This window comes from Xiphophorus hellerii, chromosome 18, assembly GCF_003331165.1.
Source record: "Xiphophorus hellerii strain 12219 chromosome 18, Xiphophorus_hellerii-4.1, whole genome shotgun sequence".
Taxonomy (NCBI): Eukaryota; Metazoa; Chordata; class Actinopteri; order Cyprinodontiformes; family Poeciliidae; genus Xiphophorus; species Xiphophorus hellerii.
In genome coordinates, this window is record NC_045689.1 from 25,450,201 (window position 1) to 25,462,577 (window position 12,377).

A 12,377-nucleotide genomic window follows, 5' to 3' on the forward strand; every position below is an offset into this window, starting at 1 on the left:
TTGAGGAGAGAATGAAAGGTTAACTCTACAGACCTGACATAGAGAGACTTTTTTAAGCTACTTGTCAAAATTAGAAAGACCAGAGAGCATGCCATTCAAGTTAGACAGATTTGTGTTAATATTTATAAGTCAGAAAATTGCTACAATAACATAACTGCTCGCCTAAATTTGCAGATTTCTACAGTCAGAACAATACTTAAGAACTACTGGAAATATTATTGACAAGATTTGAGAAGGACTTAGTATATCCTGTCAATGCACACAGTGGCTGCGATTCCATTAACTATAAAATTACACAAATTGAAAGCACAAAAATAAATTTGCTTAATGGAAACACGCGAATTTTGAAAAAAATCGTGTTTTTGCGCATGGATGAGGTGGTTTTTCAGCCGTGTCAAAATATATTTATTTTTCAAAACTGCAATGGAAACATTTTTTTTCACATCATACAAGTCATGTGATCAACAGCCGGAAGTTACTGCTGGCGAAAACATCAAAGAAGTCGACAGACAGTAGTGGGAGAATGACAGTCTGTTTTGTTTTTTCCGGGCAATGTGCAGCTGGCTCCACAGGTCAAAGCTCCCTCAGCATCGCACAGCTCATAAAAGTTCTGTCATTCGAATGTGCTGAATCCATAACTCTTCTGTAAAATCGCCGACTACAGACTCCCCAAACCGTTACATATGTATCCTCTCTAAGGGGCTTGTCGCTCCAACGCTTGAATAAGACGCTGACGTCTCCTCTGATGGCTGATAGAGCGCTGGCGCCATTGCTAAATTATGAATATATTTACATCCATCGCTCCCATAGTAAGACTTATCGCATGAACAGGCTGATTCACATGTTATTTCTTATTCAATTTAAACACTGCAGTTGTGAAATTGTGTTTTTTCCCCAAAGCTCATTTTCACAGAAGTGAAGTGAAAATCGGTTAGTTTAAAAACATTTAGTAAATCTTTATCAGTAGTACCAATAACTTTGGAAGATACTAAACATAATTTTAAAATGTTTAGACACGCGATTAAAATGCAAACTTTCACTTAATTTCTCCTTGTGGTACGTATGTTTTCTCTCTCACACCAACGATACCAACGTGTCATACACACACACGCACACACACACAAATCAACAGAAACTTAGACACACGTCGTCTCCCGCTGGCTCCAGAAAGTGTCAAATGGCTCAATGTGTTGAAAGCATTAGGTAAGCATGGCTCCAGCAGCGCTCCACAGCCTGATATCGTATGTCTTGCTTCATTACAGTCTGGTGTATACATTCGGCTGCATCTCTGACCCTCCATCTATCCATCCCTCTCACTTCACTCCCTCTACTCTCTCCCTGGGGTCCTTTAAAAGATCGTGGGCCATCTCAAGATGTTAGCAGAAGAATGACTGAGCCCTCCTGTTACTGTAACGCTGGCCAAGGCTGCCCAGCGGTACAGGTTGTGCAAGCACACCTCAAACGCACAAGAAAAGCTCTCAATATGGATAATATATCAATAAATTCTTTTTTAAATTTTCTGTAAATGGGAGAAAAGTTAAAAGTCAAAGTAAAAAAAAAAGGAGGGAAAAGTTAAAAAGTTAGTAAAAGTTCTAAGCTATCCCTCGTCCACATGGGAAAGGTTGTTTTTTTTTTTCTTCCCCCTGCAGCTATTTTCGGTTATGACATGACATTAACTGCTGCAAGAGAGCTGACCAAAACCAGCTGAGTGGCATGTGTATGAGGCACACACGAGGACCTGGAGATGGAACGAGATCAAAGCATTTGGCCTGTAACCTGCAGCCTGCCGACTGCAGGCAGCGGAGAGGAAATAACGATACACCTCACATCCCGCAGCTGCATGTGTACGAGGCAGCGAACACACTGAGGCCTTTACTCCAAGGTTCACCGCAGCACTTGGCCAGCTGCACCACACTTGTCTCTCCCTCGCAAGGAAACCGGCAGGGCAAGGTTAACATTAGCACTTTTCTCCCTTCATAAGCAGTTTACGATGTGAATGCACACATTTGTGTTGAAGATCTCGGCAGAGAAATTCTGAGAACGACTCAGATCGGCCACTTTCAGCCGTGGTAAGTGGATAAAAATCCACTATACTTAGAGCACTGATCTTTAAAACAAATAACACTTGTTGGAAATAAACTTATTATACCTTATGGAGCCAATTTAGGCTAGTGACTGGTCGTAAGGGGGGATTATGCTTCGGGAAAAATAATAGACGAAAACTTTTAAATGTTGGGCCAGTGTACTCGATCAACACGTTACACGCGTCCCAAAGACTTAGGGTGCAAAGTACTGCATATTTCCATGTCAAAACAAAAGTGGCAGTGTGGAAAAAATGCTTTTGTTGTTATAAAATTAAGATATCTGTATGAAAAGACAACAAACTAAATGATCACAGGTTATTTCTGGTATGAAGTGGAGAGAAAATGCAGATTTCATCTTGAAACTGCTTTTCTTGACAGTCAAATTGTTCGGTCTGAACTTTTAGATCTAAGAACAACAAAAGGCTATCACAGCATTTGTTGTATTTTATTTGTTTTTGTTTTTTTTTTACATATTTGGACAAATAAATCTTTAATTTAAAATTATTTTTTTTTACTTTATTTGGAATATCAAAATAATGTAAAAATCAAAAGTAAGGGAAGACCTTTTAAATCATCTATTTCACTGTACAGAAAGTGATCTACAATTTGATTACATTCAAACCAACTGCCAGTTGTGGCTAGGCCAGCAAGTTTGAAAGCAGATGCTGAAAGAAGTCTCCAAAAATCCTGAAAGGTCCTCAGATGACCTACATCAGACTCTTGCATGATTGTTCAATCAGAAAGAATCTGCTCTGGGTCAGCCTTTGCAGGTGGTGTTCAAAGGAGGAAACCCCTTTCTGTTAAAAACGAACTTGAAGCTCAGACTAAAGTTTGCCATAGAAAACAAGACTGGAAAGAGAAAAAGTTCAAAACTTCTGGAATAATGTTTGAGTCTAAGCTTGGAATTGGTTGGACTCCAGAACAGAAGATATTTCTGGCATCAGCCAATTAGAGCATTTCTTTTTAATTGCAATTAAGCATTGTCATGGATATTAGAGATGGACATACAAAGCTAAACGTTCATGTGTAATTTATTTTAATTGTATGGATTTTATTTCTTACTAAATCCAGTTTCCTTTGATTGTGTTACCAATCCCCATTTGGACCTGTTGATTCTTGTGAAATTTGGGAGAATATGTCCCCTGATCAAACCGTAATACCCACGAGCAACCTCCTACATGTAGGTATTATTTTTTAAGGTCTTACTGTTGGATTTCTGTAAATAAGAATATTATTAAAATATCCAATATCAGGGCACTGGGTGACTAAGTTAGTAGAGCAGGTACCATTTATTTTTGTTGCCATCAACATAACATTGATGGTAATGCAATGTGAAGCAAAGGCTATTGAAGACTTTATGGGAGTTTCTCAGGGTGTGGCCTGCATCTGGAGTCAGTGCTTCAACAGCCCCCACACATAGATTTATCAAGAGTATGGGCTATAAACTGTTGCATCCCTCGAGTTGAGCCACCTGTGAAACGGAAACAAGCTTATTACACCTGAGGTAAGAAGAAAAGAGGATATCACCGTTTGCGTTTTGTTTGGAAACTAAGGTTCCAGAGCAAGAGCGGTGAGGCACAGGTTCCAAGTCGCTTGAAGTCCAGTGGGAAGTTTTAACAGCCAATGATGAAACGGAAGTCTAAAATCAGAGCAGCTATGTTTTTACAGTGTAGTTGCTTAGAATCGTTTCATGTCAAGCTGCTTTATTTCTTACATAAAAAAAAACCAAGTATCGAATGACTAAGACAACAAAAATACAAAAACATCTAAAGGGGCAAAGTAACCAGCACCTCCATTGAACCTATGAGCTTGCTTTTCTCTGCTCTGCTCCTCTCCCTCCAGTGGTCCTACGCGCTGGAGAAACCCAACACAGGCAGCGTGTTCAACCTGGCCTGGTCTGCGGATGGCACCCAGCTGGCCGGGGCCTGCGGAAACGGACATGTCATCTTTGCCCACCTGGTGGAGCAGCACTGGGAGTGGAAGAACTTTAGCATAACTCTTACCAAAAGAAGGACCATGCAGGTAGAAACAGTCATCTTTTTCTAAAATGCTTTCTGGCATACTTGATTTACAAAATGCGCATGTTGTAAAGATATACACCAACCCTTCAGTGACAATGGTCAGTCTGTGTGGCTCGCCACCTTGCTTCCTACAGTTTAAACTTGCACTTAACCACAATGTAGTTAACACGCCCAAGTGTACATATACACCCACTTTTATACTTTGAGACATGCATACCTACAGAAACAAGGAAACAGACTCTTCTGCCTCTACCAAGTGCAGTTTGTGAAAACCAAACAAAGTTGGGTCACCAGCCATTTATTTTCAGCCTTGTTGGCACTTTTTTAGCCCCCCCACTCCACCATCCACACACACACGCCCACGCACCCCCACACTTACCCCACACACCCACACACACACACTCTTATCCTCTCAGTTTGTTTTTAATAGTGCACATCTGCCAGTGGTTTGTGAATCAGCCAGCTAAATTTACCACCTTGTGGTCAAACGGTATTTATTCCTGGTTGTGTTGCATGTAAATTTGGATAGCTGCAGGCAGCAGAGGAGGAAGATTTATAAAGCTGTAAAAATAGCCCCACCTTTCACCTGGTGCTGGAAAAGGCTCTTTCATTCATTCACTCGGAACTGGAAAGAAGTATTTATCGATGCAGGCGAAAAAAAAAAGAGTTTTTCTTCCTCTGACCTTTGAATGCTTCTGTGCAGTTTTCTGCTAGGCTTACATGGTTTAAGGTTAAATTGGTAAATATTTTCCTTGCGATAAAAAGTTTATGCTTGCCATTTATTTGTCATAAGTCAAAGTGCTTCCCTTTTTTTTGGCCTTTTCTCTCTGTTCTCCTCAGGTGAGGAATGTACAGAACGATGCGGTAGACGTGTTGGAGTTCAGAGATCGCGTCATCAAAGCCTCTCTGGCGTTCGACCACCTGGTGGTTGCCACTTCCCTCCAGTGCTACGTCTACAAGTCAGTGGATTCCTTCTGCTTTGTTTTTGTCATGTGCCATTAGTACTGTCAGATCCTGTAGAATCGTCTTTTTGACAGTATGAACTGTCTTTGACGCACAAGGAAAAAGGGAATCTATGAAATCAAAATTGTATTAAAGAAGAAAGAAAAGCTAACGCAATCTTTGTTCAGAATTAAAAGACAACAAAATTATTATTTGTTTTTAATATTTCATAGTTTGGGTTCTGTAATACTGCTTGAAATAATAATTTTATTTATTACAGTGGTTCATATGTAGCTGTTTTATGGGCCCTTCAGAACCTTCAGCTCTGGTAGAATTTTTTCATAATCCCTAGCAGTCTGAACTAAAACATGTAAACACTAAAATCCTCTTCCTAAAAAAAAGAGGAAAAAAATGTCTTTTATATGGAATTCGGGAATGCTCATTAATTATTTTTCTTTTGCAATTTGTTTAGCCCGAATACCGGGTCTTCTTTTTATAATCATTTGCTTTTGCACTTATTCTTATTTACTTATTTATTAAATAATTTATTCTTTTTTAAAATTATATTATATTTTATTAATTATACTATATTACCTTATGATATTATATTCTGTAGACTTTAATGTGTTAATTTCAATTAATAAGTGAGTTTGTTCTAGATGCCCAATGCAAGTTCTACTTTCTTTCTTCAAGTTCTATAATTTTACCTACGTATTGAATTTGGCTTTTGCACTGAGTGTGGTGTGTTGTGGTGTTGTTTTGTTTTATTTGCTTAATTATTAGTTATTTTATTCATTTTTGTTCTTTTATTATTTGACTTCATCTTTATTTTTATTTATACTTTTACTTTCATTCTTTAGGATCAGAAAATAATAGTGTTTCTTCCATAACCATCCTCCTGAATTACATTTGACAGATTTAAATGTCTTTTGGTGCAGATTAATCTCTTTGGACATTTGCTCTTAAGCGTCTTGTTTAGTTTTTGGCAGGTAGAGGGGAGATCAGTTTTTAATCCTGTCATAAACTTTACATTGCAAAATGCTGTGTGTAATGAAATTCAGATATTGTCTGGTTGATTAATTGTTGCGTCATGTTGTATTAATAAGTACAGAAAAGACATTCTATTAACTCAAATGTCTCCTAAAGATGTTCTTTTGTAATGATCATTTTATGCGGATAATTTTACTCTCCTGGTGTGTTTGAAGAACCTTTCTTCTTCACATTGTTATTTTCCCAGAATTACACTTCATGTCATCAAATAACATGTTTTTCTGACTTTTCTCACTTTGGATTGTCATGAGGGTTTTTTTTTTGTTTTTGTGCCAGCTCCAGGAACTGGAATACTCCACTCATCTTTGATCTGAAGGAGGGAACGGTCAGCCTCATGCTGCAGGCAGAAAAGTGAGCCTTTCAACTCCATGAGCTGCGCAACAAGAGACAGAACAATCCGCTGGATCGCCTGTCTGCTTCCCTAATGCTTCATTACTCTCCACTGGCCGCTCATCAGCCAGCAGCTACACACACACCCCCGCACGCATTTACACACACGTAGAGAGGGTGTGCTCTAACTGTGCCCCTGTCAAACAATAAGACTGAGAGTGAAACCACTGGGGGAAATTAGATTAATATGGAGTAGCTCTTATGCAATCCCCCAGTGCTATCTCTGACGCTTAGCATGGAGCTAAATGGATTACTGACTATTTTGTAATCGCAGTTGAATTCGATGTTAACAGTAAGTTAGGACTGTTACTATGCAATACATTTTTAAATGATCTGAATGTGTCAGTTAATTATCTCTTACTGGTCCACCATCTTATCAACCTGTCTATTTCATCCCTCCTTGTGATATAACAAGAAAATGCTATATCAAATGTTATATCTCCCATACTTCCTTTCCCAGACATTTTCTGCTCGTGGACGGATCCGGATTGTATACCTTCTCTTATGAGGGTCGGTTAATATCGTCGCCGAAGTTTCTGGGTATGAGAGCTGACGTTCTAAATGCCCAGGCTGTCTCACTTAGCAACGATACAATCGCTGTCCGAGACAAGAGCGATGAAAAAGGTTGGGGAACATCTTCCAAAAACAGACTTTTTAAAAGCCAAACACTTAGTCTGACATTTTTCTCTCTCTTTTTTTCATCATCAGTCATCCTTTTCTTTGATGCCATGACTGGAAAACCCCTCAGTGATGGGAAGCCATTGACTCACAAGGTGGGCTATTCTTTTTCTGTTTTTTTAATCAACGAACATTTACCAAACCAACTGTTTTTTTGTTTTTTTTATAAATGTCATATTTAAAGTCAGGCCACATCCTCTTAGTCAAGTTCAAGCCCAGCCTTTGAGTAGGCCACTTCAAAACCTTAATTAAGTAATTTTTTTTAGCTATTTATATAACTTAGCATAAAGTAGATTACATGTTGCCGATTAAAATAGTAAGAAGTAGAAAAACACAAATACCAGATAGTATTTGTGCCAGACAGATTCTATTTAAGCTCACTGAATGTATCGGAAAAAGCAAAACAGAAAACATCTTAAAGGGGGAAAATGCTTTTTCACCACATTGTGTTGCATTTGTCTGACTTGGAAACTGCCCAGAGCAGCTCAGATGCCCCGTAAAAGCGCATATGTGCATCAAATTAATAAATTTGATAGAGTAAGCATATCTGCACAATGCAGTTTTTCTGCTATTGTTATTATTTACACGATTTTCATTAAACCTTCACCCAGGACAAATCAAAGCTTATGAGATCTTGGAAAATTAACCTCTTTATTTTCAGAATTGTACTTCCAGGAAGGTGTTGAAAACAAGAATAAATGACCATCTTGTTATCCCTTCACACCCGCATTGGCACATATTAGGGGCTTTTTTTTGTTTATTTTTTTTAAGTTTTGCAAGTTAGATCTTTCCTTCATCGTGTGTGGTCATGTCCACATTGGCTTTGATACAACTCCCTCCTATTCTCTGGACACCCTGCCTTACAGCTTTTACACAAATCCGGCTCATTTGTTGTGCTTAATGTAGACCCCTCCAGCAAACATCGCTAGTCCAGCTGTGTCTTTACAAACTTAAAACCTTTTTAACCTGCTGTTACAGTTTCAGCAGGGCATTATTAACTACCTGATACAATTATAGAGTAAAATGATGGAGTCAGTATATACTCGGTGAGTTCTTAACGGAAGCTGAAGAACGCACATTAACCCCATTTTACTGTCTTTCTTTGGCTACCAGTTGCGTTTGGAAATTATTTTCATATAGACGAGGTCTTACAGTGTTTGCATCAGGATGTTATGTGTTTTCTGTAAATCTGAAGTTGAGAGTGCAAAACATTAGAAGATGGTTTAATGTGAAAATAAAAGTTAACCAGCTGCCTTGAAAATGCAAGAAAAGTCTAGTACTAGTAAATTGTTTAGGTTTAATCTCGGAAATTAAAGTTCATCAAGTTGATTTAAGAACAAGAGACTGTGTCTAAACATTTAGTTTTATGTTCTCATAGTTCATTTCATTATTCTGAAATTGTGAGTTATTATATCTTCATACTGTAGTTTGATACCACATAAATATTTCATACTATTCAAGGAAATCGTCTTCATCTATAGGTAAATAAGCACAAATTTCTGTATTGAACAGTTAAACTAATATCTTACCCACGCTAAACTGCTAAGCTTGTTAAACAATTAGCAGAAGCTAATGCTAAACATTTTCAGGAACGCCAGAAACTAATTCTAAACGGATAAAAAATAGCAGAAGCTAATGCTAAACAAATTAGCTGATGCTAACCACGAAGATGACTGTCTCTTTCTGTGTCATTTTCATTTTCTTCCAGTTGATGAATGGTGTGAGACTCGTGAACAGCAAAGTCCTTACTTGTGCTACATGGTATTTCTTTAAAGTTTTATGAGTAGGATGACTTGTAGAAAACATATGATGTGACAAAGTTCATCCAAGACATGAAAATGCATAACGTTTTATGACAATCATTCGTTTAAAAGGCTCAGAAACGGAGGCCATCTTGAAAAATGGCCGCCATCCTGAAATTCAAGCGTCTAATGGGAAATATGAAAACCACAACTTGAGGGGCGAACATTCAAATTCTTATGCTCGTATCCACACTTGGAAGGTTTTTATAGTAATATGCTGCACTATAAAGCAATGTGGCTTGTGAAATTCAGTATTATGAATTTTGCAATTTTCAATTTCTTTTAGTGGAGAAACCCACTAAAAGAAATTGTAAAGGAAAATCCCAACATCCTTTTTATGTGACTTTATAAGCAATGTTCCCTTTTTTTCCATATTACGCATATGAACTTGGGAGGTAGTACAGTGTATTTGTACCTGTCAAAATTGTGGGCACACTTCATTACTCTTTCAGTATCAATGGGCTTGGTGTGCCCAAACCTTTGGCTGATTTATTTATATGAAAGGTTTATGACAGAAGTGAATTTCTGTATTGAAACATAAATGAACTCATATTTGGAAGATGACTCAAAGACACTTCCAAATGTAGAGATTTTAAAGCCAAAATCCTAAAACAAGAATTAAGAGGGGGAAAAAAAAACATTTCTACTGGATCTCTTATGCATTTAGGCTGGGAGGTTAAAACCATCTTCTCTTTGTTTTGTATATACAAGTGGTCACACTTGGGAGTCTTTTACCTCTCTCGTATGCACTTTTTCTTTTGTGTCTGTTTTTGAGCAGCTGGAGGTGCTGGAGATAGCTTTAGACCAGTGTGGCCCGTCCACAGAAAGGAAAATCGCTCTGATTGACAAGAACCGTGACCTGTACTTGACCTCAGTGCATCATTTAGGGAAGGAGCCCAAAATCTGCAAAATCGGTGAGAAAAGCTACCAAGAACTCCTTCTTCTCCCTCTCTGTAGACAACTGCTGAAGACTGAAGTGTTTACATGCGCACTGTCTTGCAGGCAGCATGGTTCACAGCATGGCATGGAACGATTCCGCTAACATCTTATGTGGAATCCAAGATATTCAGTTCACGGTGTGGTACTATCCAAGCGTCGTCTTCACTGACAAGGAACTGCTTCCAATAACCATTTACTTAAAGGATGGCAGGTAATCTTTCACAGATTACTGTATATTGCAGACACTATATGGAACAAACGTCCAAACTCAGTCACCTTACAGTTCTCAACTGGGATATTTTTAAGAGTTGTAAAGTAGATTAATCAGATTAACCACGATTGATCGATTATTGAAATAATTGTCAACTAATGTAGTAAACGATTAATTGTTAAATGGAGTGTACAGACTCAAAAAAAAGTAATTTGGTGAAAAAAACAACATATTCAGAGCAGTAGCTAAATTTGTACAAAAAGTATATAAAAAGTATATAGTATCATTTTGCATTTAACATAAAAACACCTTTGTCTATACGTATCCTTTAGCCAGAACTACTCAAGTGGCGTAGTTTTAGCTTCACTCAGTTCAGATTCACCAAAGGAATTCTATGGTATTGCATTTTAGGCAATAAAATGTTTATTTTGTTATTTATTGAATTACTTGTTTATTTGCATATTTTAACTTATCTCAAAAGTTACATAAAAATGCTTAAGTGGTTAAATGAATATGTCGTATAATAAATCAGATTAACCGATTAATCGTCGGTACAATCTATGGATTAATCGATTACTAAAATAATTGTTAGCTGCAGCCATATTTGTAAAGTAATTCACAAGAAGTAAAATTCATCTTATTTCGAGCATATTCCATGGGTTACAGCACACATGACCTTATTACCTTTGGTTTTTTATGAGCAGCGGTTGCTGTGTGCAAATCTTCCTGCTGAAAAGTCGTCAGCTTCAGGCAGCACAGGAGGGGTTCAGGCAGTTTGCCGGCAAGCAGGCAGTCCGAACGATCTCTCTTAAACCACTTTTGCACATTTCCTGCGCTGATCTTACGGGACGAATAGATGTCAGCTGAGAGGCAGGTGGAAGCCATCTTCTCTCCAAAGCAAACGTCTGACTCAGCAACGATAACTGATTTGACCCAGGCGGCTTCTCAGGCGCCTACGCCAACATCACGGCGCTCGATCATCTCTGTGGTCTGCACCGAAACCGCAGAGTGAGCAGAAAATATTTAATGTTTTTCAAGCAGCCTGGAAGAAAAGTGTGGTGAATATAAGGTGGTTTGCAGTTTTATATAAAATGTACAGTGCAGTCATACTCTTTAGGACATCTTTATTTTATTGAGATATTATGTGACTAACCAAAATAAAGTTGGTTACAATGAATGGTTTACCAAATTTCTTCCAAATAGAAAAAATGAAAAGTGTGGCATGCACGAGGTTTGCCTTGAGTTTTGCCTTCAGTTAGCTCACATAAAAATGTGCATTTTAAGGCAATGTGCCTTAAAAATAAAATGTTTGATTTTTTTCATAACAGATTCTGATTTTAATAGATGTTTTTCTTGCTATTAAAAAAAACAAATAATAAAGAAATTACAATGACAGAAAATATCTTCCAAAAGTGGCTTTTATTTCAATCATCCCTTCTGTGAGTTGAACGACAGAGTATTAGGATCAGGCTACGATCATTTTTGTTTAATTATGAGAATATTGTCATAGTGTTAGAATAATAAAGATGCAATTTTCCCAGAACATCTTGAAATAAATAAATACAAAAAAACCATAATTTTGACGGGAAGAAAAAGCTTCTAGTTTTGAGATCTAACACAAACGGCCCAATTCGAGTGGTTCTTTTTTCAAAATATTCTCAGTTGTTTTGATGCGGTAAAACATAATATATCACCTTTTCTTTATCTGTTCTTGTTGGTTTTTTTTGTTTTGGAGTTTGCGTAAAATTAGAACGTCATTCATCTAATATTTATTCTGCTAATAAACCTTATTCTTGTATTACGTCAACTTTAATGTCGTACAACTTCATTCTCGAGTTACTACGACTGTATTCTTGTAATATTATGACGTACTTGTCATTGAAAAATTAAAACTCCTAATAGCCCATCATGAAGTTAGCTGGAATTCAACATCACAAATAAATAGAAGCTGTAAAATACGCTTGTTAAACAAGATGGTCGCCTTGGGCATGCTGCCTAATTTATAAAGAGTATATCTAACTGTATTCAGTCATGAAGTCCATGCTTCATGGAAGCATATCTACCTGCCTTGAACATCTTGACTGACATTTTGACCCCGTTTGTTTTTGCCAAATCATTGAAGTTCAGTCAAAGTGAACATCGAGCGTCTACAAACATCAATCATGAATATGCTCTGATGCAAACCATTCCAATTTTGCCTGTATGTTTAAAGTAGTTTTTCTGCTGAAAGATGAGCCTCTGCCCCTGTCTCAAGTTTTTA

General features: G+C 37.5%; 1 protein-coding gene across 1 annotated transcript in view; it reads left to right on the forward strand.

Annotated features, from left to right (window-relative positions):
• ift80 (intraflagellar transport 80 homolog (Chlamydomonas)) overlaps nt 1-12,377 on the forward strand; it is a 52,920-nt gene that overhangs the window by 33,318 nt on the left and 7,225 nt on the right. Inside the window, exons 9-15 of the mRNA XM_032546165.1 lie at nt 3,927-4,106; nt 4,946-5,064; nt 6,374-6,448; nt 6,948-7,111; nt 7,196-7,260; nt 9,746-9,881; nt 9,970-10,117. Of these exons, the coding sequence (XP_032402056.1) occupies nt 3,927-4,106; nt 4,946-5,064; nt 6,374-6,448; nt 6,948-7,111; nt 7,196-7,260; nt 9,746-9,881; nt 9,970-10,117 (887 nt within the window). The remainder of the gene's footprint in view (nt 1-3,926; nt 4,107-4,945; nt 5,065-6,373; nt 6,449-6,947; nt 7,112-7,195; nt 7,261-9,745; nt 9,882-9,969; nt 10,118-12,377) is intronic.